At 46.8% G+C, this 17,335-nt stretch overlaps 1 protein-coding gene across 1 annotated transcript in view; it reads left to right on the top strand.

Annotated features, from left to right (window-relative positions):
• The window catches only part of LOC110511431 (collagen alpha-1(XIV) chain), a 256,230-nt gene extending 239,971 nt beyond the window's left edge, over positions 1 to 16,259 (top strand). The window contains 3 exon segments of the mRNA XM_090186206.1: positions 2,075 to 2,152; positions 8,913 to 9,068; positions 14,565 to 16,259. Of these exon segments, the coding sequence (XP_090042332.1) occupies positions 2,075 to 2,152; positions 8,913 to 9,068; positions 14,565 to 15,184 (854 nt within the window). The 3' untranslated portion in view covers positions 15,185 to 16,259.
• The last annotated feature ends 1,076 nt before the right edge of the window (positions 16,260 to 17,335 follow it).

Genomic DNA, 17,335 nt, shown 5'->3' on the forward strand with positions numbered 1-17,335 from the left:
GATGAAGACCAGACATAGTAGAGGACGACAGTCTGACTAGATGAAGACCAGACAGAGTAGAGGAGGACAGTCTGACTAGATGAAGACCAGATATAGTAGAGGACAGTCTGACTAGATGAAGACCAGACATAGTAGAGGAGGACAGTCTGACTAGATGAAGACCAGACATAGTAGAGGAGGACAGTCTGACTAGATGAAGACCAGACAGAGTAGAGGACAGTCTGACTAGATGAAGACCAGACATAGTAGAGGAGGATAGTCTGACTAGATGAAGACCAGACAGAGTAGAGGACGACAGTCTGACTAGATGAAGACCAGACAGAGTAGAGGAGGACAGTCTGACTAGATGAAGACCAGACAGAGTAGAGGAGGACAGTCTGACTAGATGAAGACCAGATATAGTAGAGGACAGTCTGACTAGATGAAGACCAGACATAGTAGAGGAGGATAGTCTGACTAGATGAAGACCAGACATAGTAGAGGAGGACATTCTGACTAGATGAAGACCAGACAGAGTAGAGGAGGACAGTCTGACTAGATGAAGACCAGACATAGTAGAGGAGGACAGTCTGACTAGATGAAGACCAGACATAGTAGAGGAGGACAGTCTGACTAGATGAAGACCAGATATAGTAGAGGACAGTCTGACTAGATGAAGAGTAGAGGAGAGGAGGACAGTCTGACTAGATGAAGACCAGACATAGTAGAGGAGGACAGTCTGACTAGATGAAGACCAGACATAGTAGAGGAGGACAGTCTGACTAGATGAAGAACAGACATAGTAGAGGAGGACAGTGTGACTAGATGAAGACCAGACATAGTAGAGGACAGTCTGACTAGATGAAGAACAGACATAGTAGAGGAGGACAGTGTGACTAGATGAAGACCAGACAGAGTAGAGGAGGACAGTCTGACTAGATGAAGACCAGACATAGTAGAGGAGGATAGTCTGACTAGATGAAGACCAGACATAGTAGAGGAGGATAGTCTGACTAGATGAAGACCAGACATAGTAGAGGAGGACATTCTGACTAGATGAAGACCAGACAGAGTAGAGGAGGACAGTCTGACTAGATGAAGACCAGACATAGTAGAGGACGACAGTCTGACTAGATGAAGACCAGACAGAGTAGAGGAGGACAGTCTGACTAGATGAAGACCAGATATAGTAGAGGACAGTCTGACTAGATGAAGACCAGACATAGTAGAGGAGGACAGTCTGACTAGATGAAGACCAGACATAGTAGAGGAGGACAGTCTGACTAGATGAAGACCAGACAGAGTAGAGGACAGTCTGACTAGATGAAGACCAGACATAGTAGAGGAGGATAGTCTGACTAGATGAAGACCAGACAGAGTAGAGGAGGACAGTCTGACTAGATGAAGACCAGACAGAGTAGAGGAGGACAGTCTGACTAGATGAAGACCAGACAGAGTAGAGGAGGACAGTCTGACTAGATGAAGACCAGATATAGTAGAGGACAGTCTGACTAGATGAAGACCAGACATAGTAGAGGAGGATAGTCTGACTAGATGAAGACCAGACATAGTAGAGGAGGACATTCTGACTAGATGAAGACCAGACAGAGTAGAGGAGGACAGTCTGACTAGATGAAGACCAGACATAGTAGAGGAGGACAGTCTGACTAGATGAAGACCAGATATAGTAGAGGACAGTCTGACTAGATGAAGACCAGACATAGTAGAGGAGGACAGTCTGACTAGATGAAGACCAGACATAGTAGAGGAGGACAGTCTGACTAGATGAAGACCAGACATAGTAGAGGAGGACAGTCTGACTAGATGAAGAACAGACATAGTAGAGGAGGACAGTGTGACTAGATGAAGACCAGACATAGTAGAGGACAGTCTGACTAGATGAAGAACAGACATAGTAGAGGAGGACAGTGTGACTAGATGAAGACCAGACATAGTAGAGGACAGTCTGACTAGATGAAGAACAGTGTACTGGGTATCAGAGAGGAACTAGGAGAATGTGAGAAGTTGCATGAGGACATGGTGACTTTCTGTTAAGGTCAAGGTCATATGTACTGTGTGTGTCGTCTGTCCTCAGGTCTCCCAGGAGAGAAGGGGGAAAGGGGGAGTCAAGGTGTGGGGACACAGGGCCCCAGAGGTCCCCCAGGACCACCAGGTAAGGACCCTTACATTCTCTCAACACTCCTCTCTTCTCCTCCCATCACACTCCTCCCTCTCATCCTTCCATCTTACATAATCACAATCAGAGTGTATACTATATACCACATGTAGTGTGTAGAGACAGTTTATACTAATCCACATGTAGTATGTAGAGACATAGTTTATACTAATCCACATGCAGTGTGTAGAGACAGTTTATACTAATCCACATGTAGTATGTAGAGACAGTTTATACTAATCCACATGTAGTATGTAGAGACAGTTTATACTAATCCATATGTAATATGTACACTGTGTACACTTACTTCTCCTTGTCATCCTCACATCACCCCCCCCCCACCTTCCATCTTACTTCTCCTCGTCATCCTCACATCACCCCCCCTCACCTTCCATCTTACTTCTCCTCATCCTCCCTTCATCCCCCCTCACCTTCCATCTTACTTCTCCTCGTTATCCTCCCTTCATCCCCCCTCACCTTCCATCTTACTTCTCCTCGTCATCCTCCCTTCACCCTCCCTCACCTTCCATCTTACTTCTCCTCCTCATCCTCCCTTCACCCCCCCCTCACCTTCCATCTTACTTCTCCTCGTCATCCTCACATCACCCCCCCTCACCTTCCATCTTACTTCTCCTCATCCTCCCTTCATCCCGCCTCACCTTCCATCTTACTTCTCCTCGTTATCCTCCCTTCATCCCCCCTCACCTTCCATCTTACTTCTCCTCGTCATCCTCCCTTCACCCTCCCTCACCTTCCATCTTACTTCTCCTCCTCATCCTCCCTTCATCCCCCTCACCTTCCACCTTACTTCTCCTCGTCATCCTCCCTTCATCCCCCCCACTCATCTTCCACCTTACTTCTCCTCCTCATCCTCCCTTCACCCCCACTCATTTTCCATCTTACTTCTCCTCCTCATCCTCCCTTCATCCCCCTTCACCTTCCATCTTACTTTTCCTCGTCATCCTCCCTTCACCCCCACTCATCTTCCATCTTACTTCTCCTCGTCATCCTCCCTTCACCCCCCCACTCATCTTCCATCTTACTTCTCCTCGTCATCCTCCCTTCACCCCCCCTCACCTTCCACCTTACTTCTCCTCGTCATCCTCCCTTCACCCCCCCACTCATCTTCCATCTTACTTCTCCTCGTCGTCCTCCCTTCACCCCCCCTCACCTTCCATCTTACTTCTCCTCCTCATCCTCCCTTCACCCCCCTCACCTTCCATCTTCTCCTCGTCATCCTCCCTTCATCCCCCTCACCTTCCACCTTACTTCTCATCGTCGTCCTCCCTTCACCCCCTCCACTCACCTTCCATCTTACTTCTCCTCGTCATCCTCCCTTCACCCCCCCACTTATCCTCCCTCCAGCATTTAGAAATCCCAGATAATACATGTGTGGATATGCATCCCATTCACTACCACCTTATACAGACAATGCATGCTGGAGGGAGGATTCACCCATTCACTACCACCTTATACAGACAATCCAACACTGTGATGAGAGGTATTTCTAGGACTGGTTGGGTTTCATGGGACACTATGATGAGAGGTGTTTCTAGGACAGGTTGGGTTTCATGGGACACTATGATGAGAGGTGTTTCTAGGACAGGTTGGGTTTCATGGGACACTATGATGAGAGGTGTTTCTAGGACTGGTTGGGTTTCATGGGACACTATGATGAGAGGTGTTTCTAGGACAGGTTGGGTTTCATGGGACACTATGATGAGAGGTGTTTCTAGGACAGGTTGGGTTTCATGGGACACTATGATGAGAGGTGTTTCTAGGACAGGTTGGGTTTCATGGGACACTATGATGAGAGGTGTTTCTAGGACTGGTTGGGTTTCATGGGACACTATGATGAGAGGTGTTTCTAGGACAGGTTGGGTTTCATGGGACACTATGATGAGAGGTGTTTCTAGGACAGGTTGGGTTTCATGGGACACTATGATGAGAGGTGTTTATAGGACAGGTTGGGTTTCATGGGACACTATGATGAGAGGTGTTTATAGGACAGGTTGGGTTTCATGGGACACTATGATGAGAGGTGTTTATAGGACAGGTTGGGTTTCATGGGACACTATGATGAGAGGTGTCTCTAGGACTGGTTGGGTTTCGGGACACTATGATGAGAGGTGTTTCTAGGACAGGTTGGGTTTCATGGGACACTATGATGAGAGGTGTTTATAGGACAGGTTGGGTTTCATGGGACACTATGATGAGAGGTGTTTATAGGACAGGTTGGGTTTCATGGGACACTATGATGAGAGGTGTTTATAGGACAGGTTGGGTTTCATGGGACACTATGATGAGAGGTGTTTCTATGACAGGTTGGGTTTCATGGGACACTATAATGAGAGGTGTTTATAGGACAGGTTGGGTTTCATGGGACACTATGATGAGAGGTGTTTCTATGACAGGTTGGGTTTCATGGGACACTATAATGAGAGGTGTTTCTAGGACAGGTTGGGTTTCATGGGACACTATGATGAGAGGTGTTTCTAGGACAGGTTGGGTTTCATGGGACACTATGATGAGAGGTGTTTCTAGGACAGGTTGGGTTTCATGGGACACTATGATGAGAGGTGTTTCTAGGACTGGTTGGGTTTCATGGGACACTATGATGAGAGGTGTTTCTAGGACAGGTTGGGTTTCATGGGACACTGTAATGAGAGGTGTTTCTAGGACAGGTTGGGTTTCATGGGACACTATGATGAGAGGTGTTTCTAGGACTGGTTGGGTTTCATGGGACACTATGATGAGAGGTGTTTCTAGGACAGGTTGGGTTTCATGGGACACTATGATGAGAGGTGTTTCTAGGACAGGTTGGGTTTCATGGGACACTATGATGAGAGGTGTCTCTAGGACAGGTTGGGTTTCATGGGACACTATGATGAGAGGTGTTTCTAGGACAGGTTGGGTTTCATGGGACACTATGATGAGAGGTGTTTCTAGGACAGGTTGGGTTTCATGGGACACTATGATGAGAGGTGTTTCTAGGACAGGTTGGGTTTCATGGGACACTATGATGAGAGGTGTTTCTAGGACAGGTTGGGTTTCATGGGACACTATGATGAGAGGTGTTTCTAGGACAGGTTGGGTTTCATGGGACACTATGATGAGAGGTGTTTCTAGGACAGGTTGGGTTTCATGGGACACTATGATGAGAGGTGTCTCTACGACAGGTTGGGTTTCATGGGACACTAACGGCGGACACACTTGAATAAAAACATGTCAATCAAAGGCCCCACTAGTTTGTTGATTGAGAAACTCTTGTGTATTCAGACCACACTGTGACTGCAGTGAAATTCCTCTTACTAGGGATCTTCTGTAAAGAAAACAACGTTTGAAACGTTTTAATAACATCAGAAAAATCCTCATGTGTTTTGGATTTAAAGTTGATCTGTCTTGGATTGCTGTCTATAATGTCAAACAGATGTTTGGATAATATTTTTTCGGGAGAAACAAACCCTTTGTATTGATTCTCCTTTGTACGCTACCATTTTTTTTAAAAACAGAAAACCAATACAGGACAATGCATCTGATTGTTGTTTAATCGATTCTCAACTCTGAAATGTATAAATGAAAGTTCACGATGAAACATCAGGAGACTGTGGTTCCTGGCATGGGTTTTACTACTTTAATGGAAATCAGGGAGGATATTTTTAGATCCAAAAGAACAGAACTCTGTAGATGAGGATTCCACTCATATCTCACTGAGCACCACAACGCCTCAGATTGTTGCCATGTCAGCAAACATTGGAATGTGTGTTCATGGATGGAACTGGGGCTGAGACTGGACTGCTGTAGTCAAACTAGACTGCTGTAGTCAAACTGGACTGGGACTGGACTGCTGTAGTCAAACTAGACTGCTGTAGTCAAACTGGACTAGGACTGGACTGCTCTAGTCAAACTAGACTGGGACTGGACTGCTGTAGTCAAACTGGACTGGGACTGGGCTGCTGTAGTCAAACTGGACTGGGACTGGACTGCTGTAGTCAAACTAGACTGGGACTGGACTGCTGTAGGCAAACTAGACTGGGACTGGACTGCTGTAGTCAAACTAGACTGGGACTGGACTGCTGTAGTCAAACTAGACTGGGACTGGGCTGCTGTAGTCAAACTGGACTGGGACTGGACTGCTGTAGTCAAACTAGACTGCTGTAGTCAAACTGGGGCTGAGACTGGACTGCTGTAGTCAAACTGGACTGGGACTGGACTGCTGTAGTCAAACTAGACTGGGACTGGGCTGCTGTAGTCAAACTGGACTGGGACTGGACTGCTGTAGTCAAACTAGACTGCTGTAGTCAAACTGGGCTGCTGTAGTCAAACTGGACTGGGACTGGACTGCTGTAGTCAAACTGGACTGGGACTGGACTGCTGTAGTCAAACTAGACTGGGACTGGACTGCTGTAGTCAAACTAGACTGCTGTAGTCAAACTGGACTGGGACTGGACTGCTGTAGTCAAACTGGACTGGGACTGGACTGCTGTAGTCAAACTGGACTGGGACCTGGACTGCTGTAGTCAAACTGGACTGGGACTGGACTGCTGTAGTCAAACTGGACTGGGACTAGACTGCTGTAGTCAAACTGGACTGGGACTGGACTGCTGTAGTCAAACTGGACTGGGACTGGACTGCTGTAGTCAAACTGGACTGGGACTGGACTGCTGTAGTCAAACTGGACTGGGACTGGGCTGCTGTAGTCAAACTGGGCTGGGACTGGACTGTTGTAGTCAAACTGGACTGGGACTGGACTGCTGTAGTCAAACTGGGCTGCTGTAGTCAAACTGGACTGGGACTGGACTGCTGTAGTCAAACTAGACTGGGACTGGACTGCTGTAGTCAAACTGGACTGGGACTGGACTGCTGTAGTCAAACTGGACTGGGACTGGACTGCTGTAGTCAAACTAGACTGGGACTGGACTGCTGTAGTCAAACTGGGCTGGGACTGGACTGCTGTAGTCAAACTGGACTGGGACTGGACTGCTGTAGTCAAACTGGGCTGGGACTGGACTGCTGTAGTCAAACTGGACTGGGACTGGACTGCTGTAATCAAACTGGACTGGGACTGGACTGCTGTAGTCAAACTGGACTGGGACTGGACTGCTGTAGTCAAACTAGACTGCTGTAGTCAAACTGGACTGGGACTGGACTGCTGTAGTCAAACTGGGCTGCTGTAGTCAAACTGGACTGGGACTGGACTGCTGTAGTCAAACTGGACTGGGACTGGGCTGCTGTAGTCAAACTGGGCTGGGACTGGACTGCTGTAGTCAAACTGGACTGGGACTGGACTGCTGTAGTCAAACTGGACTGGGACTGGACTGCTGTAGTCAAACTAGACTGGGACTGGACTGCTGTAGTCAAACTAGACTGGGACTGGACTGCTGTAGTCAAACTAGACTGCTGTAGTCAAACTGGACTGGGACTGGACTGCTGTAGTCAAACTGGGCTGCTGTAGTCAAACTGGGCTGCTGTAGTCAAACTGGACTGGGACTGGACTGCTGTAGTCAAACTGGACTGGGACTGGACTGCTGTAGTCAAACTAGACTGGGACTGGACTGCTGTAGTCAAACTGGACTGGGACTGGACTGCTGTAGTCAAACTGGACTGGGACTGGACTGCTGTAGTCAAACTGGACTGGGACTGGACTGCTGTAGTCAAACTGGGCTGCTGTAGTCAAACTGGGCTGCTGTAGTCAAACTGGACTGGGACTGGACTGCTGTAGTCAAACTGGACTGGGACTGGGCTGCTGTAGTCAAACTGGACTGGGACTAGACTGCTGTAGTCAAACTGGACTGGGACTGGGCTGCTGTAGTCAAACTAGACTGCTGTAGTCAAACTGGACTGGGACTGGACTGCTGTACGTGCTTCTACACCTGCATTGCTTGCTGTTTGGGGTTTTAGGCTGGGTTTCTGTACAGCACTTTGAGATATCAGCTGATGTACGAAGGGCTATATAAATAAATTTGATTTGATTTGATTTGATTTTTGATCTGTAGTCAAACTGGACTGGGACTGGACTGCTGTAGTCAAACTGGACTGGGACTGGACTGCTGTAGTCAAACTGGACTGGGACTGGGCTGCTGTAGTCAAACTGGACTGGGACTGGACTGCTGTAGTCAAACTGGACTGTGACTGGACTGCTGTAGTCAAACTGGACTGTGACTGGACTGCTGTAGTCAAACTGGACTGGGACTGGACTGCTGTAGTCAAACTGGACTGGGACTGGACTGCTGTAGTCAAACTGGGCTGCTGTAGTCAAACTGGACTGGGACTGGACTGCTGTAGTCAAACTGGACTGGGACTGGACTGCTGTAGTCAAACTAGACTGGGACTGGACTGCTGTAGTCAAACTGGGTTGGGACTGGGCTGCTGTAGTCAAACTGAACTGGGCTGACTGGGACTGGACTCCCGTAGTCAAACTGGGTAAGGACAGGCTTCTGTAGTGGAAACTTCAACTAAGTAGGATAAAAAATGAATCGAAACTGTCTGATCTGGGTTCAGGGCATTATTCTGAGGGAACCCACACATATATATATATACACACTGCCTGCAGTCTGGCCACTCAACAACACACTGACTATTTTACATCCTACTTCGTCATTGCAGAAGTACCAAGGGGGACGATTCATAAAACACAGTTTTCATTATTTTATTTCTACAGTTTACAACATGGTCGGCCGTAGCAACAGACTGGTTTATGGTGTGTAATTTGTCCCCTTGTAGGTCCTGTTACTAACTGTGTATCTTGCCTCCACAGGTCTTCTAGGAGAGGGGCGTACAGGCAGCCAAGGCCCCGCCGGTAGACCTGGCAGCCAGGGTACCCCAGGGCGACCAGGCACCCCTGGATCCACGGGCCCTGCTGGTGCTGCTGGCTACTGCGACCAGAACTCCTGTTTGGGCTACAACGTTGGAGGTAACCGCCACCAGAACACATAGATATCCCTATCTATAAGTTCTGGATACTGGAGGACTGAGATTACTAGGAGGAACTGGGTTTTACGCCACAGTAAATCTGATGGATACTGTGTGTGGTTATGCACTGAGTGTACAAAACATTAAGAACACCTTCCTAATATTGATTTTGCCCTCAGAACAGCCTCAATTCATCAGAGAATGGACTCTACAAGGTGTCGAAAGCGTTCCACAGGGATGCTGGCCCATGTTGACTCCATTGTTTCCCACAGTTGTGTCAAGTTACCCCGTTCAAAGGCACTTAAATGTCTTTCCTATTCACCCTCTGAATGAGACACATATACAAAACATGTCTCAATTGTCTCAAGGCTTAAAAATCCTTCTTTAACCCCGTCTCCTCCCCTTCATCTACACTGATTTGAAGTGGATTAAACAAAGTGACATCAATAAGGGATCATCTCTTTCACCTGGATTCACCTGGTCAGTCTATACCATGGAAAGAGCAGGTGTTCTTAATATTTTGCACAGTCAATGTATATTATTCCTGAATTCAATCAAAACAGAAATGTAGAAAGAGAGAGTAACAATAAGTGCTGTGTGTGTCAGATCTAAAGTCTTCTCTTCATGGGCCGTTGCAGGAGAGTCCTGTCCTTCCAGTCAGCTGATGTTTTGACCCAGTATTTTGAAGGGGCCCAGTGGTTAGTTAGTGTTATTTTCATTAGATGAAATGAAAGACGCTTGACAATGTTTATTGCAGATCATTTCAGGACATAAAACAACTCCAGTGTCTGGCTCCGCCCCTGACTTTACAACCAGTAAAAGTTCAAGTATTTTCCTCAGTGACTGACTTACTGGCGACTGGTAAATCGTACAGAGATCGACATTGTAATTGTCCCTGTAAATTTCGTAAAGTATTTTAGAGCTATTGAAATGCTAGGCCGTATGTTCTCGTGAGGCGTTTTATACACACTATGGATGTTTAATATGAGTGACCGTGTCCTTAGTTTATTTTATTTAACTAGGCAAGTCAGTTAAGAACAAATTCTTATTTATAAATGACGGCCTACCCCCCTTTGCCAAACCCGCCCTATGGGACTCCCAAATCACACCCAGATGTGATACAGCCTGGATTCGAACCAGGGACTGTAGTGACGCCTCTTGCACTGAGATGCAGGGCCTTAGACCACTTGAGAGCCCCCTTAGTGGGCCTGCTTTCTTTTGACTGGTTATTTCTTCACTGCTAACCTGAAAGGATATTAACACTAAGACCATTATGCTATAGCTGTTTGGATTGAATTCAGGCAGGGTATTATTTGACATTGAACAATTGGTTAATTCCCACAGATGTGGTTAAACATGTGGTTGAATCACTTTAAGATGGGAGTGCCTCTCACAGCGATGTGTGGTGCACATTTGACCTAGAATGTCTGAGTTACTACACTGTAAGTACAGTGCCTTGCGAACGTATTCGGCCCCCTTGAACTTTGTGACCTTTTGCCACATTTCAGGCTTCAAACATAAAGATAAACTGTATTTTTTTGTGAAGAATCAACAACAAGTGGGACACAATCATGAAGTGGAACGACATTTATTGGATATTTCAAACTTTTTTAACAAATCAAAAACTGAAAAATTGGGCGTGCAAAATTATTCAGCCCCCTTAAGTTAATACTTTGTAGCGCCACCTTTTGCTGCGATTACAGCTGTAAGTCGCTTGGGGTATGTCTCTATCAGTTTTGCACATCGAAAGACTGAACATTTTTCCCATTCCTCCTTGCAAAACAGCTCGAGCTCAGTGAGGTTGGATGGAGAGCATTTGTGAACAGCAGTTTTCAGTTCTTTCCACAGATTCTCGATTGGATTCAGGTCTGGACTTTGACTTGGCCATTCTAACACCTGGATATGTTTATTTTTGAACCATTCCATTGTAGATTTTGCTTTATGTTTTGGATCATTGTCTTGTTGGAAGAATAATCTCCATCCCAGTCTCAGGTCTTTTGCAGACTCCATCAGGTTTTCTTCCAGAATGGTCCTGTATTTGGCTCCATCCATCTTCCCATCAATTTTAACCATCTTCCCTGTCCCTGCTGAAGAAAAGCAGGCCCAAACCATGATGCTGCCACCACCATGTTTGACAGTGGGGATGGTGTGTTCAGTGTGATGAGCTGTGTTGCTTTTACGCCAAACATAACATTTTGCATTGTTGCCAAAAAGTTCAATTTTGGTTTCATCTGACCAGAGCACCTTCTTCCACATGTTTGGTGTGTCTCCCAGGTGGCTTGTGGCAAACTTTAAACAACACTTTTTATGGATATCTTTAAGAAATGGCTTTCTTCTTGCCACTCTTCCATAAAGGCCAGATTTGTGCAATATACGACTGATTGTTGTCCTATGGACAGAGTCTCCCACCTCAGCTGTAGATCTCTGCAGTTCATCCAGAGTGATCATGGGCCTCTTGGCTGCATCTCTGATCAGTCTTCTCCTTGTATGAGCTGAAAGTTTAGAGGGACGGCCAGGTCTTGGTAGATTTGCAGTTGTCTGATACTCCTTCCATTTCAATAGTATCGCTTGCACAGTGCTCCTTGGGATGTTTAAAGCTTGGGAAATATTTTTGTATCCAAATCCGGCTTTAAACTTCTTCACAACAGTATCTCGGACCTGCCTGGTGTGTTCCTTGTTCTTCATGATGCTCTCTGGCTTTTGACGGACCTCTGAGACTATCACAGTGCAGGTGCATTTATACGGAGACTTGATTACACACAGGTGGATTGTATTTATCATCATTAGTCATTTAGGTCAACATTGGATCATTCAGAGATCCTCACTGAACTTCTGGAGAGAGTTTGCTGCACTGAAAGTAAAGGGGCTGAATAATTTTGCACGCCCAATTTTTCAGTTTTTGAATTGATAAAAAAGTTTGAAATATCCAATAAATGTCGTTCCACTTCATGATTGTGTCCCACTTGTTGTTGATTCTTCACAAAAAAATACAGTTTTATATCTTTATGTTTGAAGCCTGAAATGTGGCAAAAGGTTGCAAAGTTCAAGGGGGCCGAATACTTTCGCAAGGCACTGTATACTGGATGTAAAACCATGTATCCTGTGTAACTCTCATTTCACTGTCCTACATCTTTATCACATTTTCTTACATTAAGAAAGAGAAATAAAGATGACAGCACTATGTTGTGCCTGTCTGCTTTCAGAGCTCTGATGAGCAGCTGCCATAACACAGCAGTCTGAGTCAGAGATACTGACTAGCACAACCACTAGTGGGTCCATGTGGTTTTTGGAATGGTAGCATGTTGGTGTTATGTGGTCTGGTATCTGTACTGACGTAAGGTGTTTCTCTGTGTCTCTGTCTGTCTCCTCTGTTCTGGTTCTAACTCAAGGAGGACAGGAACAGGAATATGAGAATGACTACTGAGCAACATTCTCTTAGTTCCAGACACCCTCTCCTCTCCTCCCACCCTCTCCTCTCCTACCTCCCTCCCACTCCTACCTCCCTTCCTCCCACCCTCTCCTACCTCCCTCTCCTCTCCTCTCCCCTCATAGTCCATCAGCCACCCTCTCCTGTCCGATGAGTCCATCAGACACCCTCTCCTCTCCCCTCCCCTCATAGTCCATCAGCCACCCTCTCCTCTCCGATGAGTCCATCAGCCACCCTCTCCTCTCCCCTCCCATCATAAAGAGACCATCAGACACCCTCTCCTCCCTCCCCTCCTCCCTCTTTTCCCTCCCTCCCTTCTGCCGCACAAAAATAGACCATCAGACACCGTCTCCTCCCTCCCTTCTTCCTCATAAAAAGAGTCCATCAGCCACCCTCTCCTCTCCCATCATAAAGAGACCATCAGCCACCCTCTCCTCTCCCCTCATAAAGAGACCATCAGCCACTCTCTCCTCTCCCCTCATAGAGACCATCAGCCACCCTCTCCTCTCCTGTCCCCTCATAGAGACCATCAGCCACCCTCTCCCCTCCCCAAATAGAGACCATCAGCCACCCTCTCCCCTCCCCACATAAAGAGACCATCAGCCACCCTCTCCTCTCCTCTCCCCTCATAAAGAGACCATCAGCCACCCTCTCCCCTCCCCACATAAAGAGACCATCAGCCACCCTCTCCTCTACCCACATAAAGAGACCCTCAGCCACCCTCTCCTCTACCCACATAAAGAGACCATCAGCCACCCTCTCCTCTCCCCTCATAGAGACCATCAGCCACCCTCTCCCCTCCCCACATAAAGAGACCATCAGCCACCCTCTCCTCTCCTCTCCCCTCATAAAGAGACCATCAGCCACCCTCTCCCCTCCCCACATAAAGAGACCATCAGCCACCCTCTCCTCTACCCACATAAAGAGACCATCAGCCACCCTCTCCTCTACCCACATAGAGACCCTCAGCCACCCTCTCCTCTCCCCACAGAGAGACCCTCAGCCACCCTCTCCCCTCCCCACAGAAAGAGACCCTCAGCCACCCTCTCCTCTCCCCTCATAAAGAGGCCATCAGTCACCCTCTCCTATCCCCTCATAAAGAGACCATCAGCCACCCTCTCCTCTCCCCACAGAAAGAGACCATCAGCCACCCTCTCCTCTCCCCACAGAAAGAGACCCTCAGCCACCCTCTCCCCTCCCCTCATAGAGACCCTCAGCCACCCTCTCTGTGCCGCTCTCCCATCTTTTCTTCCCCACATAGAGACTATCACTCCCCTCCTCCCTTCACCCCTCACTACCTCCTGAGATCACCACCGCCGTGTTCAAACTATCGCTTCAGTCTCCATCTATCTCTGCCTGTCATCAGACATTGCTTCAGTCTCCATCTATCTCTGCCTGTCATCAGACATTGCTTCAGTCTCCATCTATCTCTGCCTGTCATCAGACATTGCTTCAGTCTCCATCTATCTCTGCCTGTCATCAGACATTGCTTCAGTCTCCATCTATCTCTGCCTGTCATCAGACATTGCTTCAGTCTCCATCTATCTCTGCCTGTCATCAGACATTGCTTCAGTCTCCATCTATCTCTGCCTGTCATCAGACATTGTGTGTTGATCTTGCTAACCTCGCTTCACATCACCCCGCTTGGAAAACAACCCATCTGGATTTTTATAAAAGACATGAATCAGAAGATATTGTTTCCTAGACAATGCTTTTCTCCAGCCGGCCACCAGCCGCCATCTTCCTTCCTCCCTGTGTATATCTTCTCTCTCCTGATCAAGGTATCCTTGTGAATGACAAATACTAATCAGACTCCCACTTACTCCCACTGGTGTGGCTCACCCTCTCTCTTATACAGGCACGGCTACACACTGTGTTCTTCTTTCTCACTGCAGTAATATTGTGCCTGTGGCTCTCTGTCTGCTTTCTCCTGTACGTCATTCTGCTAACCCAGATGCTACCCCGGGCAACAAGCTAACAACCCCAGACAACAAGCTAACTTAGCGGTGGTGGTTTAGAAAGAGGTTGCTAGTGATGACACCCCATTGATCCAGATGTTCCCCACCATAGTACAACAACTCCCCCACACCAACTACCAAAACTATCACCCCACTGGCCGTTATGACCCCCGTGGAAATTACAACAACGATGATGAAGACGATGAGGAAGATGAGGAGGAAGAGGACCCATTCGCTGGGTATAGAGGCTACCCACCTCAGTACTACCAGCCCAGTTACCCTCACCCCCCTGCACGCCCTGCACCCCAATCCCACTCCCAGGACACTGAGCTAAGGTCCCCAGGGATAATGATGAGCCGTTTCTCCAGAGACGTGGTCACACAGAGAAGAGCCACCGCTAACACAGCCCAGACAGACCAGACTGGACAGACAGGACAGAGGAGCGATGTTGCAGCAGATACTGAAGGAGAGGTGGAGGTGATTGGAGAAGTCCAGACAGGACAGACAGGACAGACAGGACAGACAGGACAGACTGGACAGACAGGACAGACAGGACAGACTGGACAGACAGGACAGACAGGACAGACAGACCAGACTGGACAGAGGAGCGATGTTGCAGCAGATACTGAAGGAGAGGTGGAGGTGATTGGAGAAGTCCAGACTGGACAGACTGGACAGAGAGACCAGACTGGACAGACAGTCCAACCACCTCTCTATGTCCCTGTGGGTTGATGAAGATGTCAAAAATGTGTTCGGTATGCGTCAGTTGCCCCCGTGTCGCTAGCCAGGGTCTCCTATATGCTATTCCTGTATGAGAGCGCTGTCAGATTAGGATATACCTAAAAAAAAAGTGCCTGATTTCTGTAAATGCTGGTGTGTGGGATGTAGGGGGACTGAGGAAGACAAGCTATCCCCAGTGACGTACATTAAAATCACTTACCTTTCTAGTGAAGTTGCATGCAGCCTTTGAGCCAGCGCATCGAGGATGACTGGACTGTGTCTTTTGGGTTGATGTGACATAAAGTCAAACGTCTTTTTGTAATTTGAGATTATGAACGGCTGACATTTGAACAGTCTGCCAGCTCTTTATAACCATGTGTCATTTACATTACAGTGCTTCCATGTTGACTTGACCCTCAATCTTTAAGTTGTCAAGCCAGTTCTCACAATGATTTTTTTTCAGTATTTGTGTACAGTGTCCTCTCTTCTTGATTTAATATGATACATTGTGACCTCTGTTGAAGCAGCCCCCCCCCCCACACTGTTATTGTACGATGAGGAATTTGTTTTTTTTAAGTATGCCTAAACATTAAGGAACCAAACTTTAACCACTGTCCTATCAAAGAAAACTACAGCTATTGTAAGACTCTCAAGCGTTCTTGTCCAATCGTCCTGTTATCACATTGTTAATTGACCTGGACTTGGTCTTGTCCGACTGGGTGTTAGTTTCGCTTACTCTCGTCACAGGCAACGACAGAGGTGGTGCTGGAATGACTTGTGATGAGCTCCACAAATCTGAAGTTTAATGTTTTCCTTATTGCCTTTCCCAATTTGTTGTTGTTGTTGTTGTTGTTGTTATTATGATGATTATGCAACGTGGTGCCCGTCCACTGTGAGGAGAGTGTTGAATATAGTTAGGCCTGTGGTCTAATTTGTGTTTTTGGACAGAAATGGAATTCAGAATGTAGAACTAACAGGTACCAGTGAAATGTCTCGTTAGACCATGCCACCAAACCTTTCAAACTGATTTAGGAAGTTATTTATTTATACTTTATTATTTGTTTTATAACCAATAAAACTGTAATTCAACAGTGTTCTGTAGCTCGGTGTTTGATTAGTGGGGTCTGTTAGAACTAGGTATAAGTTCTGTTGTCTGATTGACATGTGACTCACTGTCCACCACGGGTAGGGCCTGTGACAACTAGGTATAAGTCAGTGGCGGTTGGTGCCGTTGAAGATGAGGGAGGACCATTTATTTTCTCATGAGCACAGCCTTATTTCTATTACAGCATATTGGATGACTGTCATTCATATTCCATTCACCCAGCTCAATATAACAGTGACAGGTTTAGGCCCCTACATGATACTCTAATTGTTCCTATACCCATCATGATGTTGATACAACCTAGACTATGAATTAAAGATTACAACGTAGGTGCACACAGGTTGAGAGAAAGTGTTTGGACAGACAGTGACACGTTCAATACTGCCTTGAACACTCTTGCCTGCATCTAGCTGATCTAGGGTTTAATCATTAGTCTTAACAGTTGCAAAGAAGAGTTTTTATTGGACAAATTCAGGTATGTTTATCCCCGTTTCGTTACGTTTAAGAAACGTTTTTCCCAACAGAAATCGCTGGAAATGAATACACCGCTGTTCACATGTAAACACAGGTCACATTCATAGCAGCCACGTTGTATTCTTTATCACGTCTACGCTCTCTCCTCCTCTCACCTTTTCCCTTCGTTTGGACTTGCAATGCACAACACATCAACTGTATATGACCAGGCAAAAAAAACAACTTTCCAAGCCAAAGCATGTCATAACTGCTACACACAGCCTACATCGTTGCCACGGTATTAGCCAAAGTACCGTCCTAGTAAAACAAAGCCAATAGAACTAATTAGTAACGTGTTAGTAAACCTGCTACAATCATGCAGTAACTTTACAGTCAGTTAGCAGTTACACCGGCGGGACCCGTTGGCAATAAATGAGTAATACCAAAAGCTTACCTTGACTTGGAAGAGTTCCAGTGTTGTGTTGGGTAGTCATAGCCAGCTAGCTAACATAGTATCACTCTCTGTTGGATAGTCATAGCCAGCTAGCTAACATAGCATCCCTCTCTGTTGGGTAGTCATAGCCAGCTAGCTAACATAGCATCCC

This window comes from Oncorhynchus mykiss, chromosome 2, assembly GCF_057628025.1.
Source record: "Oncorhynchus mykiss isolate SJ-2025 chromosome 2, ASM5762802v1, whole genome shotgun sequence".
NCBI classification, from domain to species: Eukaryota; Metazoa; Chordata; class Actinopteri; order Salmoniformes; family Salmonidae; genus Oncorhynchus; species Oncorhynchus mykiss.